The 15,352-nt window shown below is 36.0% G+C and overlaps 1 protein-coding gene across 2 annotated transcripts in view; it reads left to right on the top strand.

The window, feature by feature from the left end:
• The window catches only part of LOC144852415 (usherin-like), a 34,472-nt gene that overhangs the window by 10,060 nt on the left and 9,060 nt on the right, over positions 1-15,352 (top strand). Inside the window, exons 19-52 of one of the 2 annotated variants that reach the window (XM_078710201.1) lie at positions 238-465; positions 761-1,039; positions 1,287-1,577; positions 1,724-1,878; positions 2,195-2,450; positions 2,804-3,088; positions 3,293-3,484; positions 3,727-3,837; positions 4,044-4,247; positions 4,616-4,902; positions 4,995-5,142; positions 5,385-5,699; positions 5,965-6,144; positions 6,419-6,569; positions 6,675-6,817; positions 7,000-7,136; positions 7,388-7,523; positions 7,667-7,963; positions 8,316-8,513; positions 8,684-8,899; positions 9,268-9,513; positions 9,659-9,871; positions 10,066-10,268; positions 10,489-10,694; positions 10,961-11,051; positions 11,383-11,662; positions 12,079-12,138; positions 12,859-13,046; positions 13,174-13,385; positions 13,517-13,662; positions 13,762-13,959; positions 14,188-14,342; positions 14,759-14,960; positions 15,222-15,329. In XM_078710201.1, coding sequence (XP_078566327.1) covers positions 238-465; positions 761-1,039; positions 1,287-1,577; positions 1,724-1,878; positions 2,195-2,450; positions 2,804-3,088; positions 3,293-3,484; positions 3,727-3,837; positions 4,044-4,247; positions 4,616-4,902; positions 4,995-5,142; positions 5,385-5,699; positions 5,965-6,144; positions 6,419-6,569; positions 6,675-6,817; positions 7,000-7,136; positions 7,388-7,523; positions 7,667-7,963; positions 8,316-8,513; positions 8,684-8,899; positions 9,268-9,513; positions 9,659-9,871; positions 10,066-10,268; positions 10,489-10,694; positions 10,961-11,051; positions 11,383-11,662; positions 12,079-12,138; positions 12,859-13,046; positions 13,174-13,385; positions 13,517-13,662; positions 13,762-13,959; positions 14,188-14,342; positions 14,759-14,960; positions 15,222-15,329 — 6,717 coding nt within the window. The remainder of the gene's footprint in view (positions 1-237; positions 466-760; positions 1,040-1,286; positions 1,578-1,723; positions 1,879-2,194; positions 2,451-2,803; positions 3,089-3,292; positions 3,485-3,726; positions 3,838-4,043; positions 4,248-4,615; positions 4,903-4,994; positions 5,143-5,384; positions 5,700-5,964; positions 6,145-6,418; positions 6,570-6,674; positions 6,818-6,999; positions 7,137-7,387; positions 7,524-7,666; positions 7,964-8,315; positions 8,514-8,683; positions 8,900-9,267; positions 9,514-9,658; positions 9,872-10,065; positions 10,269-10,488; positions 10,695-10,960; positions 11,052-11,382; positions 11,663-12,078; positions 12,139-12,858; positions 13,047-13,173; positions 13,386-13,516; positions 13,663-13,761; positions 13,960-14,187; positions 14,343-14,758; positions 14,961-15,221; positions 15,330-15,352) is intronic. The other variant, XM_078710202.1, reaches the window with a different exon arrangement.

Genomic DNA, 15,352 nt, shown 5'->3' with positions numbered 1-15,352 from the left:
ACACTTAAGTGAGATACTTCCCTTAAATATTAAGTATTTCACTTAACTCAATAAATATTTAGGTATTTACCTTAAATTGTATTCACTTAGATAGGAGATTTTCTTAATCTCAGGGGTGTTTCCCTTAGCCTAAGTGTGAATGGTGAAACATGTCCAATTGGGTTCTACTATATATCTACAAAATGAAAAATACTATAATTCAATTTGTACAAAATACAAAATACGTTTCTCTTACAGCACCAGAAAACCAAGAGGCACCCTCAGCAGATGGGTATAACGTCACCTCCATAAGGGCAAGCTGGTTGCCTCCAACCGTACAGAATGGACCACTAGCTAGTTACAATTTACAACGTATGGAGGCCTCGTTAAACAGCCCGCCCCCAGTAGTTGAGATGGGGTCAAGGTTCTCTGGTGGTGGTTACTATAAGTTTACAGGGTCTTTGATACCAACATCAGCTTACACAGGTTTGTAAATTAATACAAATAAGTGACAACATTTTGTAATGTACAAATACATTAATGTTAAATATTGTATATATGTGAATGTAATAAAAATGGGGAAAAATGACAATTCTGTCTGTGGGTATCAGTGGCTGGATCTCAATGGAGGTACAAAATAAAATAAGCAAAAAGCTAAATTAAAACGATAAAGTAAAACAGCCAGAACAATTTGCAGAGCTTTGAGGCAACACTTCATCAGTGTGAATATAATGTACTATATATATACTAAAGAATTAATTATGCTTTCTGATCTTTGCAGGTATTGAATTAGAGTTCCGCATTGGTCGCCCGCCTCCTTCCTCTCAACCAGTCAGCGCCCTGCTTATTTTTGCCGTCTCTAGAGACGAACAAGCAGAGTACATTGTTATCCAGCTTAGAGACGGTAGACCATGGTTTCTGTTTGACCCTCAAGGTGGCGCTGCTGGTGTGACGCCAACAAACGATGGCGGACGTGTTTATGATGATAATACCTGGCATCATTTGAAGGTCACCAGAGACGGTGCTCGTGGATACATTACAGTGGATCAAATATACACAGGTGATTATTCAACTTGCTATTGTTTCTAGCTTTCAGACCAATTCCACTTATATTCCCAGTTTTCTGGAATTTCTGCATATTGATCGAAACTCAACAGTTCTTTTCAGAACTAATATACGTGGTGTACTGCAAAATTATAATATATGTTTCAAAATAGATTTCCTCCAATTAAACCCATGTTTGATAGGCTTCATATTTTGCTTTAATACTAATATCATTAATTATATAACTACTATAATATTTTCAGGGACTGCACTGTCATCAACATCCTCGACTATAATTGGTATTAGCGATAGCGTATTCATTGGAGGACTACCGAATGATTTCAACATTATCCGTACAGATACAGGAAACACTGAAGTAGTCAAATCAAGTTTAGTTGGTTGCATGAAAAACATCCAAATTGAACAGCAGCACGTACCAACAGAGGTCTGGCAGGCATTGGATTGGTCAGATGCGATTGAGACGTACCAAGTGGTACCTACCTGGGAAGGATGCCCAACTAATTTGGATACAGGGGTACACTTCCTTGGGGGAGGTAAGATCATAAAGCTCTAGTTTGACAAATATGTGTGATGTGCCCTGGTTGGGGTAAGGGGTGACAGTGATGTGAGAGTTGGTGTGAAGATGGTGACTATCAATAGTGACAATGTTAATTGGATTGTGTTATTTTCTTTCAACAAGGTTATGTAGCTATACCTTCAGATCCTCTGTCAAGTGGAACCAACTTCATCATCCAATTTGAGTTCCGTACCACAATGTACTCGGCAATGTTACTCTTTTCTTATGGTACAAATGGCGCTTACCTCAGCCTCCAACTTGTCTTTGAAAACATGCAGGTATTGTTCACTTAAGTTTATGTCTAGCATGCTTAGTTATTGTAAAGTACCGTCTCCTGGTGTAATTCTCAATTCAACACAAGAAGCACTGCACTAAAGAAAACAGTACTGTAATATCTAGCATGCTTAGTTGTTGTAAAGTATTGTCTCCTGGCGTAATGCTCAATTCAACACCAGAAGCACCACATTCAGGACAACAGTACTGTAACAGAATTATTCCAAGCCTCAATCCATACTCTCTCATGTTTTTTCATATCTGTAATTTATAAAGCAAACTAGGTCCAATGTTGAATAATATTTCTATTTTAAATACCAGCTTCAAGTGTTTGGAGGTGCAGGTGTTTCCACTTTACTGTCAGCCACTTCATCAACTCTTTGTAGTGGACAATGGAATACGGTTACCATTCACAGAGCTGGAAACCTGCTATCATTGACCATCCAAGATGGAACAGCTGACACCAGAGACATAGGCTCAGGAATATTGGGTCTTACATCTGAACTCTTCATTGGAGGACTGCCTCTAGGATCTGATGCAGCAGAGGCTGCAAGTACTGGAATCAATACCCAACCTGGTATGTATTTTGCATGCAAACTATTCATGATTGTGAAGTTGTGGCTTGGTGGTTATGATGCTTGGCTACCAATCCAAGGGTCCTGGGTTCAAGTACTGTCATATGGATTTTTCTAATTTCTAATGACAAATTACAACTCCACTCCTAAAGACTTGTAATAAGACTTTGTTTATGTAGAGCATCTTGTGTATATGTTTGTCTTGTGAACAGGATTACCCCTTTAAGAAGGATAGTGAATGAATTTGGTTATCCTTGGAAATTTGCTTAAATAGAGAGTGACAGATAATGTCTGTGAAATGAAATATTTAATTAATACATAATTAATTGTTACATTTCTTGTCTTGTTTCTGTAGGGTTTGGAGGATGTTTTCAGAACATGGCCATCAACAGTAACATAGTTAACCTCCAATTAGAAGCAACAGATATCTTGAATGTCAACCTCGATGGCTGCCCTTCTATCACTTCAACATCCTCCTTCTGCATGATGCCTACCATTGTTGATGTATACTCTGGGATAGAACGTACGGCATACGATACAGGCTTAGACTCGTACACTGAATACATGTACCGGGTTGTGTCATACAACGAAGCGGGGTCAACGACCAGTGAATGGTCAAGAGCTAGGTCAAGAGAAGGAGGTAAACATTAAACATTTTATAATATCCAGGTCATACAATAAACGACCTATGAGAGTGGGAGATAACATCTAGGAAACATAAGAAGGACGAACTAAGACCTACTTTTCAGGAAATTGTTTGGAGTTTATCCAAAATGAAAGATGTATTTTTACATCAGCAATAACTGGTTATATAATACTCAAACTACTCTCTTTTATTTTGTAGCTCCTGTGGGTGTTTCTCCACCACTTGATCCCGAGTCAATAACCGGCTACGTTATTCGAGTTCGCTGGATCCGTCCGTCTGGGAACAACGGCGTTCTTGTTCAGTACATCCTGACAGCTTATAACAATGATCAACCAGAATTACCCAATGTTGTTGCATTCTTCATTGACACATCACCTCAGGAATATATTGGTAGGTTTTATTCCATCAGGACTTTGATGTATGAAATAGTATCGTGTCTTATATTAATGTTATGCAACGAATTACTGTATACTGAGCTTTGATTTCATTCTCAGTCTCCAACTAACCACTACATGATGCTAAAGAAGTACTGCCAGTTTGAACCACTGAAGATAGTCAGAATTGAACAAAAAATCTGCGAAATTGTACTTTTTAAATTTTTAAAGCTTTGCTTCTTTTTGTTCTTATTTCAGGAAACATCACAGGAGTAATACCTTTCACCAACTACAGAATAACACTTACAGCTTGTACAGAGGGAGGATGTACAGAAAGTCTACCAGTCAGTATAGCTACAAAAGAAGAAGGTAGGTGTGAAATGTTAATACAGTATTGTTGTTTCTTTTTAAAATATTAATTTCCAAAATGAAGTAAAGTACAGTTGAGAATTCTCAACATTTCAGTTGTTCTGACACTAACATCTTTTAGAGTAATATTTGTTTTAAAGCTGGAGTAATATTTTTAGTTAAACAAATGAAACTTACAATGATTTTGTTTTTCATTTTTGCTACAGCTCCAGAGGGAGTAAGCCCACCTATGGCACTAGCTGCTACTGGACCTTCAATAACAATTGGTTGGGACGAGCCTGAGCAGCCCAATGGTTTAGTTGCTCGTTATCAGCTGTACATGAACAATGTCGCCCTCTATCAAGGACTTGTTAGATCGTTCACAGTTCGTGGTCTCAGTATCTTTACAGGCTATGACTTCTACGTAACAGGTAAATGACTTGCTGACCACTCTTCTTTCTAAGCTGCAAGATGATAACCAAGAATCCTTAGTTTAGAAAGTATGCACATGTAGTAAATTGTAATTGGTAATTTAGCAAATGTTAAGTACCCAAGTCATGCAAGCCTGCAACTGCTAAAGTGAAAAGTAGAGTAATATACTAGTAGTTGATTTTCCACTAGGCGAATTTGTTCGCGCGAATCGAAAGCATCAGCTTATACGCATGCGTAGAGAGGGATTTGGAAAATGGAGACATGAATACACATGCGTATAACAAATTCGCCTAGTGGAAAATCGGCTTAATGTACAGTACAATAGTAATCACAGATGCAGTAATAATTGTATTCAATTTCTACATAGCTTGCACCAGTGTTGGATGTGGTCAAAGTCCAGTGGTCAGACTCTCAACAGCTCAGCTTCCACCATCCGATGTCAATCCCCCTACGTTGTTTGTCAGAGGCCCAAGACTTATTGAAGCTCAATGGACGTCACCAGTCCAGCCTAACGGTGTCTTGGAGCGTTATGTCTTGTTCTTATCTACACAGTCATTTAGCCTTGGAGATGAGATCTATAATAGTACAGCATTGTTTCTAGATTACATCATTACTGACCTTACACCGGGAACAACATATTACGTCACCTTAGCAGTAAGTAACACATTATTTAAGCACACAAACTTGTGAGTAAACTAAACATTTAAGTATCCTACTTAAGCTAATTTGATTTGTTGATATTTTAGGCCTGTAATGCTGGAGGGTGTACAAACAGTGCTCCAAGCGTAGCAGTGACACATGAGAGCATACCAGAGGGAGTGCCAGCACCAACTGTAACAGCTCTTAGCCCTTATGCTTTGAATGTGGTGTGGACTGAACCTGAACAACCAAACGGTGAGTATTTTCATAGAACAATTATGTCCTCTTTGTCCCCTCCCTCTGGAGATTTGACATATTCGTCACAACCTGTCAGGTATATCAGGATTGAACCAACCAATCCGTGTCATGCTAAAAGCACATTACTGATTGATAGAATACTTCTAAGTATAGTGGGCATTCCAGTTACAGTAGGTGACAACTTTAAGAGGTGTGTTTAATGAACCAATTGTGATCATTCTTAATCTCCATTTTTGCAGGATTCATTGTGAGCTATGCATTATACCAGAACAACATAGTGATTCAAAATGGGACAGCAATGACACGTGTCATCTCCAATTTGCAACCCTACAGTCTACATATCTTACGTGTGGAAGCTTGTACAGGTAAAGGGTGCTCAATAGGTCCAGAGACTAGAGCACGTACTGCAGAAGCTGCCCCTGTTGGTAGTATATCGTTAACGGTGGGTGTGGTGACCTCAAGATCTGTGTCTGCTCAGTGGACTGAACCTGCTCAGCCTAATGGTGTCATGATTTATCAGGTGTTGTTTACTGGTCTCTTCTACATATCCACAGGTATGAAGTAGCTCTATTTTAAATCTACAAATGAACGTCTTTTAGCAAGGAACATTCAAATGTGATTAAACCCTTTATTGTCTGTTGAAATGTTTGCTAATGAATAACTAGTAAAGGTTGTGGAACACAATAAGTTTCCAAAACGGAACTAAAGTAAAGTTGAGAACATATCAACATTTGCTCTAGAAGCATAACAACATTTTTCTTTTGCAAACACATGGTGTGTCACAAACCTTACTTTACTAACCTTTCTTGTATTATCTAGAAACTGGAAATTACAACACATTCACTACAACAAGAACACTCTACAATGGGACTGAATCAGTTACGCCGGTTCTAATTGAAGGATTGATTCCATACACCACATACAACATCCAGGTTGAAGGAAGAAATTCAGAGGGAAGTCTGACTAGTAACACGGAACCAGCGACCATGCCGGCAGGAAGTGAGTGCCATTCTATGTTTGATTGACTGTTTAAAGCTCTGTCTACACTATCATACTAGTTTGACAACAAAAAGTGTGATGTGCCCAAAAATGGTAGTGATATACCAAAATATGGTAGTGATATGACATCATCATATATGGGCACATCATTTTTTTGTCACATAAAGTTTGATAGTGTAGACAAGGCTTTATAGTTGATATCTTCAATATCAATAGAGTATGAATTAATTTTGCAATATTATTAAGTAAAATTAATCTTATTTACCTCTTACAGGTCCAGATGGTGTGTTTCCACCAGTCTTGACTGCACTAGGCCCTACATCTATCCAAGCTGTGTGGACATCACCTGGCAGGAATAATGCACCTGGTCAAGCATTATTTCAGCTTCTGTTCAGACCAACACAACAACCAGGCCTACAAGAAGAGTAAGTAATCAAACACATAGTTATTATTATATTATATCCACATCATTTCAAAAACTATACTTATTCCAAAAGCATAACATCAAATATTTTCTTTCTCATGCTTAGATTGTTTTCAAGCCCTACAAGTGTGAACAGCTTTATTAAGTCCACGCTAACTCCATACACTGAGTACGATTTTAAGTTGATTGCTAACAATGGCTTTGGACAAACAGAGAGTGATTGGACATCAACATTTACCATGGAAGACAGTAAGTTAATTTGTTGCACCAATAGCTGTGGCTAAAGATAATTGCATTATCCTATTGTTTGTGATGTTCTACTGCTTAACTTATGTCTATAATAATAACAGAAAATGTTCAATTTCTTTGAATTCAATTACATTGAATAGTTTTGACAGGATTTCTTAATATTGTGTTTTTGTTTTCAAAAGCTCCTGGACCTATTGATCCACCCATGGCAACGGTCATTGATGGAAATACTTTACAAGTCACATGGCAGCTAGCTGACAGACCTAATGGCATTATTACACAGACTAGGATATACCAAAACAACCAATACAGGGATATGGTGAGTACATGTTTATAACTCACTGTATTAAATATATACTGTATATATGAAAATAGGTTTGACTAATTACTGTACTAAAAATGTACATGGTGAGTAGATGTATGCATGGGCCCATCATAAGCTAAACTACTTACAGTATTTTCATCAAAATAACTTTCACTTTTAAATTATTAGAAGAAAAAAAAAGGAAATCTAAAGATAAACAAATGTTTATTGTGTTGTATTTAAATGATGTGTTATGCATTTTCCAGGTGGATGGCACTGTAACTGAATACTTAGCAACAGACTTGGAAGCATTTACTGATTATGTATTCCGCGTTGAAATGTGTAATAGTGCGGGTTGTACTTCCAGTCCTAATTCTGTTACATACACCACACCAGCTGCATGTAAGTAATCATCAACCACTTTATAAGACACAATTCTTTCCAGAATGAAAAAATATTTTGTTATTTTCAAAATCCAGTTTCCTATCACGAATAATGTTACTGTGGTGTTTAAATTATTTTCTAAAATAATTTTTTTTCATTAGCACCAAGCGGCCAAGATCCACCAGCCTTGCTCTCAGAAACACCAACCTCCATCGTGATCACATGGGAAGAACCGACCAATCCAAATGGTGTGTTAACTGGTTACATACTTGAGCGGCGCCATCAGGGTTTTGCCGCCATCACTACAGTGGTGTCAGTCAATCGAGATGGACCATTTACTTATGTGGACCAATCAGCGGCCATCAGTCCATTTACGACGTATGAGTACAGAGTGGTGGTGTCAAATGTTGCAGGAAGCACTTCAAGCCAATGGGCAGTGGTCACCACAAGGGCTGCTCGTACGTATCATTTTAATTGTTATTTTTCGTGTAGGAATTCTGCTGAAATATAGTATTTCTGTCTTTTTTTATATCACCATGCAAACCTTTAAATGGTATAATTCTGCCTTTTCTAACCCTCTCATGTCACTTTTAATTTGTTTTGTCCTGAACCTAAAGCTCTGTCTACACTATCAAACTTTATGTGACAGAAAAATGTGATGTGTCCATATATGCACATGATGATTTCATATCACTAGCATATTTGGGCATATCACACTTTTTTTTGTCAAACTAGTTTAATAGTGTAGACAGAGCTACAACACTACAAAAGTATATCGTATTCAATCATCAAAATTGAATATCATTACAGCCCCTGGTGGCATAGCAACGCCAATACTAACAGTAACAGGAGCGGAGTCTATCCTTGTATCATGGTCAACTCCTGTGCAGAGCAACGGAGAAATCATCAGCTATACTATCAAGATGCCAAACCCTCGTGTACCTGTTCCTTACGCTAACGTTACATCCTACGAGGTCATTAACCTTGTGCCATATACAGAGTATTCAGGTATGATGATGAAATAATACATTCTATTGTTAGAAAAATATAATAAGAATAGGGTTAATTGTATATTTGTGACTAATAACTCACTTGATTGCTATACCATTAAACCTTGGAATTTCCTCTGAAATGTAGTGTATAGATATCTTAATCATTAAACTTGTATTTTTTCACAGTAACAATTGAGGCATGTACAATTGGTGGGTGTAGTGAGAGTAACCCAGCAAGAGCCAGGACAGACCCCACCTTCCCACAGGGACAGGAACCACCAAATGTAACGCCGATAACTCAAAACTACATTTCTATTCTTTGGGATCCTCCAAGCAGGCCTAATGGGCCTAGCATCAGATATGAACTGGCAAGAATGAAGATTAGAGAACCACTAGCTACAGGTATGTCTTAAATATTACATTATAAATATCAGTGATAGGCTTAAGGCCAACTCGGACAGTGTCGTACAATGCGGCCCGGCGAGTAATGTTTAAAGTTCTCATGATGACCTAACGCTATCTCAAGACCACTCGTGGGTATTCAACTCAGACAGATGTTTCGTTGGGCCTTGTTAGAACGCTGTCTGAGTTGGCCTTTATACTCCTTAAAAATGGGTATATTTCATCTTATGGAGAAGATTAGAATATCTTAAGCAACTAATCCTACTAGAAGGAAGCTAAGACTTCATACTGCACTGTCTTAATACTAAGACCAAAGTGCATTAAACTAACATTAAATATTAATTAAATATTTACTTTTATTATTGTAGGTGTTGTAACTGGTATTGGTTTCTGGGAGCTGATTACCAGCACAGTTGACACATCATTCCAAAACACTGGTCTACCAACCTACTCCACCTATCAGTACAGAGTCACAGTTTACAACGATTATGGATCTATGATCAGTGACCCCTCCCCTGAGGTCACGACCCTTGCAGGGGTACCACAAGCAGGAGGTACCATCATAGCTGAAGCTCTTGACCATATTAGTGTCTTGGTGAACTGGACCACCCCATGTAAGTTTCTTTTTCTCTGCTAATAGTAAATACAAATTTATCATTATCATTAATTATAATTATCAAGTTATCTCTATCCTAATGATTGTTGACCTTTTCAATTTTACAGAATTTATTTAACTTTTCTTTTATTCACCTCAACTAGCTGTATCACAGTTGCAAGGAGATGTTGTAGAGTATTTTGTTGTGTTCAACACTGCAAGCAGTGAAGAACAGAGTACAAGTTATCCACCTGCAACTAATGCTGCAGTAATTACTGGACTACAACCAAATTCATACTATGAATTCAGAATAGTAATCTACAATGGTGCTTACAATGTCAGCAGTGGACCAGTCACTGTGGAAACGTTGGATGGAGGTAAAATATAGTATTACAGTTATCATTGAATGAGTGTCTCTAATGATTTTTTTTGTTTTGCCAGTTTTAGGGTTATGTGTACATTCAGTCTGAAATTCAAGCAATGTTTTTTGCAATATTTTGAAACTAACTTGTATAGTTTTGATTGGTTGATTGATACTGAAAAAGAATGTTATTTTTTTTTTAAATTGCAGCTCCAGAAGGCTTTGACATTCCAACAATTCATGTGATTAGTTCAACCTCATTAAGGGTCATCTGGACTGAACCAAGCACTCCTAATGGAGACATTCAAGCCTACAATGTGTATGTTGACGGTCTGAATGTGGCAAGTGTGCCTCCTACAACAATGTCACATGTTCTCTTTGACTTGGAACCATACACAGTTTACTCTATTCAGGTAAATCTATAGTTTGTGTTTAAATCTCTGTCTACACTATCAAACTAGTTTGACAGAAAAGTGTGATGTGCCCAAATATGGTAGTGATATGACATCATCATGTCCATATATGGGCACATCACATTTTTTTGTCACATAAAGTTTGATAGTGTAGACAGAGCTTTTGAAGTGGTGATTTTTATACTTTAGTTAGCACTAATGATGATAAATTTATTTACAGGTTGAAGTTTGTACAATCTATGATTGTCTGCGAAGCCCAACTGCTCAGACCACTACTACTGAAGCTCTACCGATGGGATTAGCACCCCCAAACTTACGTGTCCTTGGTGACGATACTATAGATATCAACTGGGCTGAACCGAGTCAACCAAATGGAATTATTACAAAGTACGCCCTCTTTCGACGATCTCTAAGACCTTGCGATACGTAAGTTAAATTTGTGTTACTTTCTTTTTTCTACTTAAATATTAAATGTTATTTATATAGTGCTTTTAACAATCAATATATGGTCCCAAAGTGCTTTTAAAAAAAACAATTTTATGCATTGATTTCTATTAGTAACATTAATGTTATATATTCTCTGTTATTATATTCCAAAATAATGATAGTAAACATATTGTAAACCTTAGTGTTATCAAGTACAATTTTAATGTTAAAAAAATGTAAACTTTTCTATTATATTATATATTTAGTGGGGAAGAGGTTGCAGAAAAGGTTTGTCATTATATTGAATGTGGAGTTTCTGAAAGTATATGTGGATCCCAGTGCTACTCTGGAAACAAGGTTAGACATTTAAAAATTAAATTTACAAAACAGTCTCCCCAGTCATGCATTGAAAAAATGAATTTAAAAAATTAAGCTTTGTAAATACATGCCTGCCAGTATTTCATTATTGCTTGTCCTCTGTGTGTGGCCTGTTAGGTAGCTATAGATACGCTTAACAAAACACAAACAAATGCTAAACAAGAAAACCTACACCTGTTAAATATGCAATTTAACTAAAACTTTCAGTCTGAAAGTAAAGTAGGAATTAAAAACAGAAAATTAAACTAATACTTGGCATAACAATGCTTGTATATAAGACTTAAGAGAATATGTTTGATTTTGTATTAAGGTATGCTGCAGTGGTGAGCTGTATGATTTCCAAATTGGATTTGAATGTTGTGAAAGCAACTACCTGACAGCCAGAACTAACCCAACGGACGTTTGCTGTGGTGGTCAATTCCGGCCAGCCCAGTCTAACTACCAATGCTGTAATGGTCAGTATGTGGCGGTGTTACCCGGTCAGATTTGCTGCGCTGATCCAGACGAGGATAGGATTGAGATAGGGGCTGGGGACACATGTTGTGGGGGGATACCGTATGCTGCTAATGGCCCTCAGATATGTTGCGGAGGTAAACAAACTATTTTAAAACTCAGTTTATTTACAGTTTTACTATTAATTACTATTATTTACTATGTGTTTTTTTTTCTTTTTCAATTTTTTTTTCAATTGTTTTTTTTTTGTTACAGCTTTGTTCATGTTTATTTTATGTTTTTTTTAAAAATCCAAGTAAAATATTTATTTATAAATGTCTGTGTTTAAATTCATAATGTATTTGATGTTTATTTTGTACCCAACAAAAGTCTATGTACCTGTATATTGGAAATTGTTTTGCTTAATTAATGTAATTGTTATAATTGGAAATGTTTCTCTTTGATGTTAAATCTTATATTGTACGTGAAGCAAGTTTATGAAATTACAAGTTTGTTGTACAAAAGATAAAATAAGTTTATGTATTTGATTTTAATGTGTGTGGTTGATTTTCAGGCGCATTTTTTGATAGTCAGCAGGGTTTGTGCTGTGAAGCCACTTATGTTTCTTTTGAGGGTAAATGTCATTTCTGTCGCTTTCTTTTGTAATTTCTTCTTGAGTGTGTCACTTGTGTTTACTTGTGTGATGGTAATACTGTACCATGATTACCTAAGTCATTTATATTCTAATAATAATCACATACTAATTGCAACATTTTATCTTTAATTATTTGATTTATAAGTTAAAGTGTGGTTTGTAATTCCATCTTGTGTGTGTCAATTGTGTTCACTTGTGTAATTACCTAAATAATTCATATTCTAATAATAATCACATTTAATTGCAACATTTTATTTGTAAAATAATTTTTTAGTTTAAGAGTGATTCATAATTTACTAACAGTAAAGGTTTTTTTAGCCAAAATGTATTTGCTTTTTAGTGGATCATTTATACCTAAATCACTTATATTTATTTTTATTTTTTGTGTAAACATAATAATTTACATGAACACTCTCTAAAAACTTTACATGGAACATCAATGTAAACTAACTTATTATTTATATTAATAATACTAATCCTAACCATCTTTTCAATTTGTTATTGATGTTGATTATAGCAAATTTGTCTCTAATTTATATTGATACTGTAATCTTAATCATCTTTCCAAATCATCTAAAATGTTTCATTTTCTCCAGTAATAGTCTGTTATCAATGTTGATTATATGAGACTGCTCTGCCACACATTAAACAACTTTAACTCTTCCTAATTCAAAGTATATCCCCTTTCTTCAACAACAGGTACTTTTTATGATGGCTTCAATGCCCACTGCTGTGGCTCAACTATTATCAGCGTGAATCAAGTGTGTTGTGGGACTGGGGGCAATGTTCGTACTTACACACTTGACCCCTCAAAGACATGTTGCGATAATGTTTACGAAAATGCAGACAACATGCTTTGTTGCACCAACAGTGAGGGACAAGAGAAAGTAAGTACGAGTGCTTCTATCAGTGGTAGCAAAAGTGTCATTAAATATATAAATATTTCAAATGTTTGTTTATTGGGCCCTTGGTCATAATTACAATATTCACATGTTTTATGTTTTTAATTTTTAGGCACATGTTTATGTAAATCCTGATGAGAAACTTTCAGCCAATGAGCAGTGTTGTAACTTAGAGGTAATCCCAAACACTCATTCATGCTGCAATGGGATTGGCTACAATCAAGCTACACACATTTGTGCAGACCGTAGCACAACTGCCAGGGGTAACTGTGCATCAGGAACCATCTGTCCCGTTAGCCAGGCATTCTCTGCTTATTGTAACAGGTAAACTACTCAATCTTCTTATTTAAAATTACTTTTTATTATTATTATTATTGTTATTATTGTTGTTTTCTCTGAACCAAAACAATATAATGAAATATAACATTGAATTGTTTTTCTTTTCTTTTTTTCAGATGTGACTTTGACACAAACCTGAATATATGTGGCACTGTAGATAATCAATATTTAGATGATATTTACGTACCAGTCCAGGGTGGTGTTTGCCCTTCGACCCTTGACACGATCTACGAAGGTGGACCAAACACATACACTTTTTTTGGTAAGTTTCTTTTTCATATAAATCATTGAAATGAATTATTTAATGATGAAACATGACTATTTGGTGATGAAATTGTTAACAAAATGTGTTATGTTTCAGATGAAGGCCTATCACCATACATTACCTATCAATACTCGGTAGCTGTTTACAACAGTGCAGGTAGCTATACCAGTGATTATGCAAACGCTACAACTGAAGAAGCTATTCCAAGTGGTGTACAACCTCCCACTGCTACGATCCTACCTGGTGTATTGGACACTATCATGCTCAACTGGGATGACCCCTTGTATCCTAACGGTAATTTTAATTTTAGTATTTCCTAGATTATTTTAACTTTTTTTTCCAAATATCAAAAGCTGAAAAGTTTTGTTGATGCAGAATAGCAGAGAATGTGAGAAACTATCAAACACATTATTATCATTATCTCTTTTATCGTGCTCAACTAAGACCTATATCCTAACGTTAATTTTATTTCTTGGAAGTTCTTAAACTTTTATTAAATAATTATCATACTTTCTCTCTTAGGTGTCATTACATCTTACATCATCAGACGAGATGGAATTGAAATCTACCGAGGTATTGGGAATTCATTTTCAGATCGTAATGGTATCCAACCTTACCAGCATTACACATACATCGCAAGTGCATGTACACGAGTAGGATGCAGTGACAGTAAAAGTGTAAGTTATCAGTTTGTTTTATATTAAATAGTTTACAGATTGTAGAAGAGAAATTGTTCTTTTTTGTTGATCCAATAGATCGAAAGTACTAAAAATGGTACTTACAACGACGTTTCGCAAACATTCAGTTTGCTTTCTCAAGTAGACTGTTGATCTTGGTTACAATCTGGTCAATACGTCACCTCGGTGTTTTTTAGAGCACCATGTTTTTGTTTTGTGACATTGGTCCCCCGCTTGTTTTCCTATCCTATTGGATTAAAAAAAAGAAAAATTTCTCTTCAATAGCATTAGTATCCAAATGAAATTATTTCAAGAGTTTACAGATTAATTTTTAAAAATTAGAATGATTGTGTATGACCAGGATAACATAACATTCAACCAATCAAATTACATTATTGTATCTTATTTCCATACAGGTGGTTGCAGCTACATTACAAGCCAAGCCTGAGGGTGTATCTAACCCTGTGGTTACCCCAATAAGCTCAACGTCTATGAGGGTGAGCTGGGTTGAACCAAGTGTTCCTAATGGTGTTCTACAAGATTATAGAATCTACCTAACTGGAGTGGAGTTACCAATTTATGTAACAGCTCCCAACAGATTTGAATACATTCATAATGGTATGTTGTTAGTTCTATTTTGTTTGTTTTTTAGCTTTTTTTTTTTTTTGTCAAGGCATCAAAACAAATGTGCCCAAATATGGTAGTGATATGACATCATCATGTGCATATATGGGGACATCACATTTTTTTTGTCACATAAAGTTTGATAGTGTAGACAGAGATTTAGACTCATATAACAACATATGATACAGTAACTGATTGAATAATGATTTATGGAGATTTATAAATAATACTTTCTAATTTGTCCTAATTCTGCAGACTTAACTCCATTCACTCAGTATGAATACACTTTGGAAGCTTGTACAGAAGCAGGTTGCACAGCTAGTAATCCTGTGACTAGTACGACGCTAGAGGGCATACCAGATGGTAAGTAGTCGATAGAAACATGT

This window comes from Antedon bifida, chromosome 9 (assembly GCF_963402885.1).
Source record: "Antedon bifida chromosome 9, ecAntBifi1.1, whole genome shotgun sequence".
Lineage (NCBI taxonomy): Eukaryota > Metazoa > Echinodermata > Crinoidea > Comatulida > Antedonidae > Antedon > Antedon bifida.
This window is presented reverse-complemented; position numbering and strand designations above follow the sequence as displayed.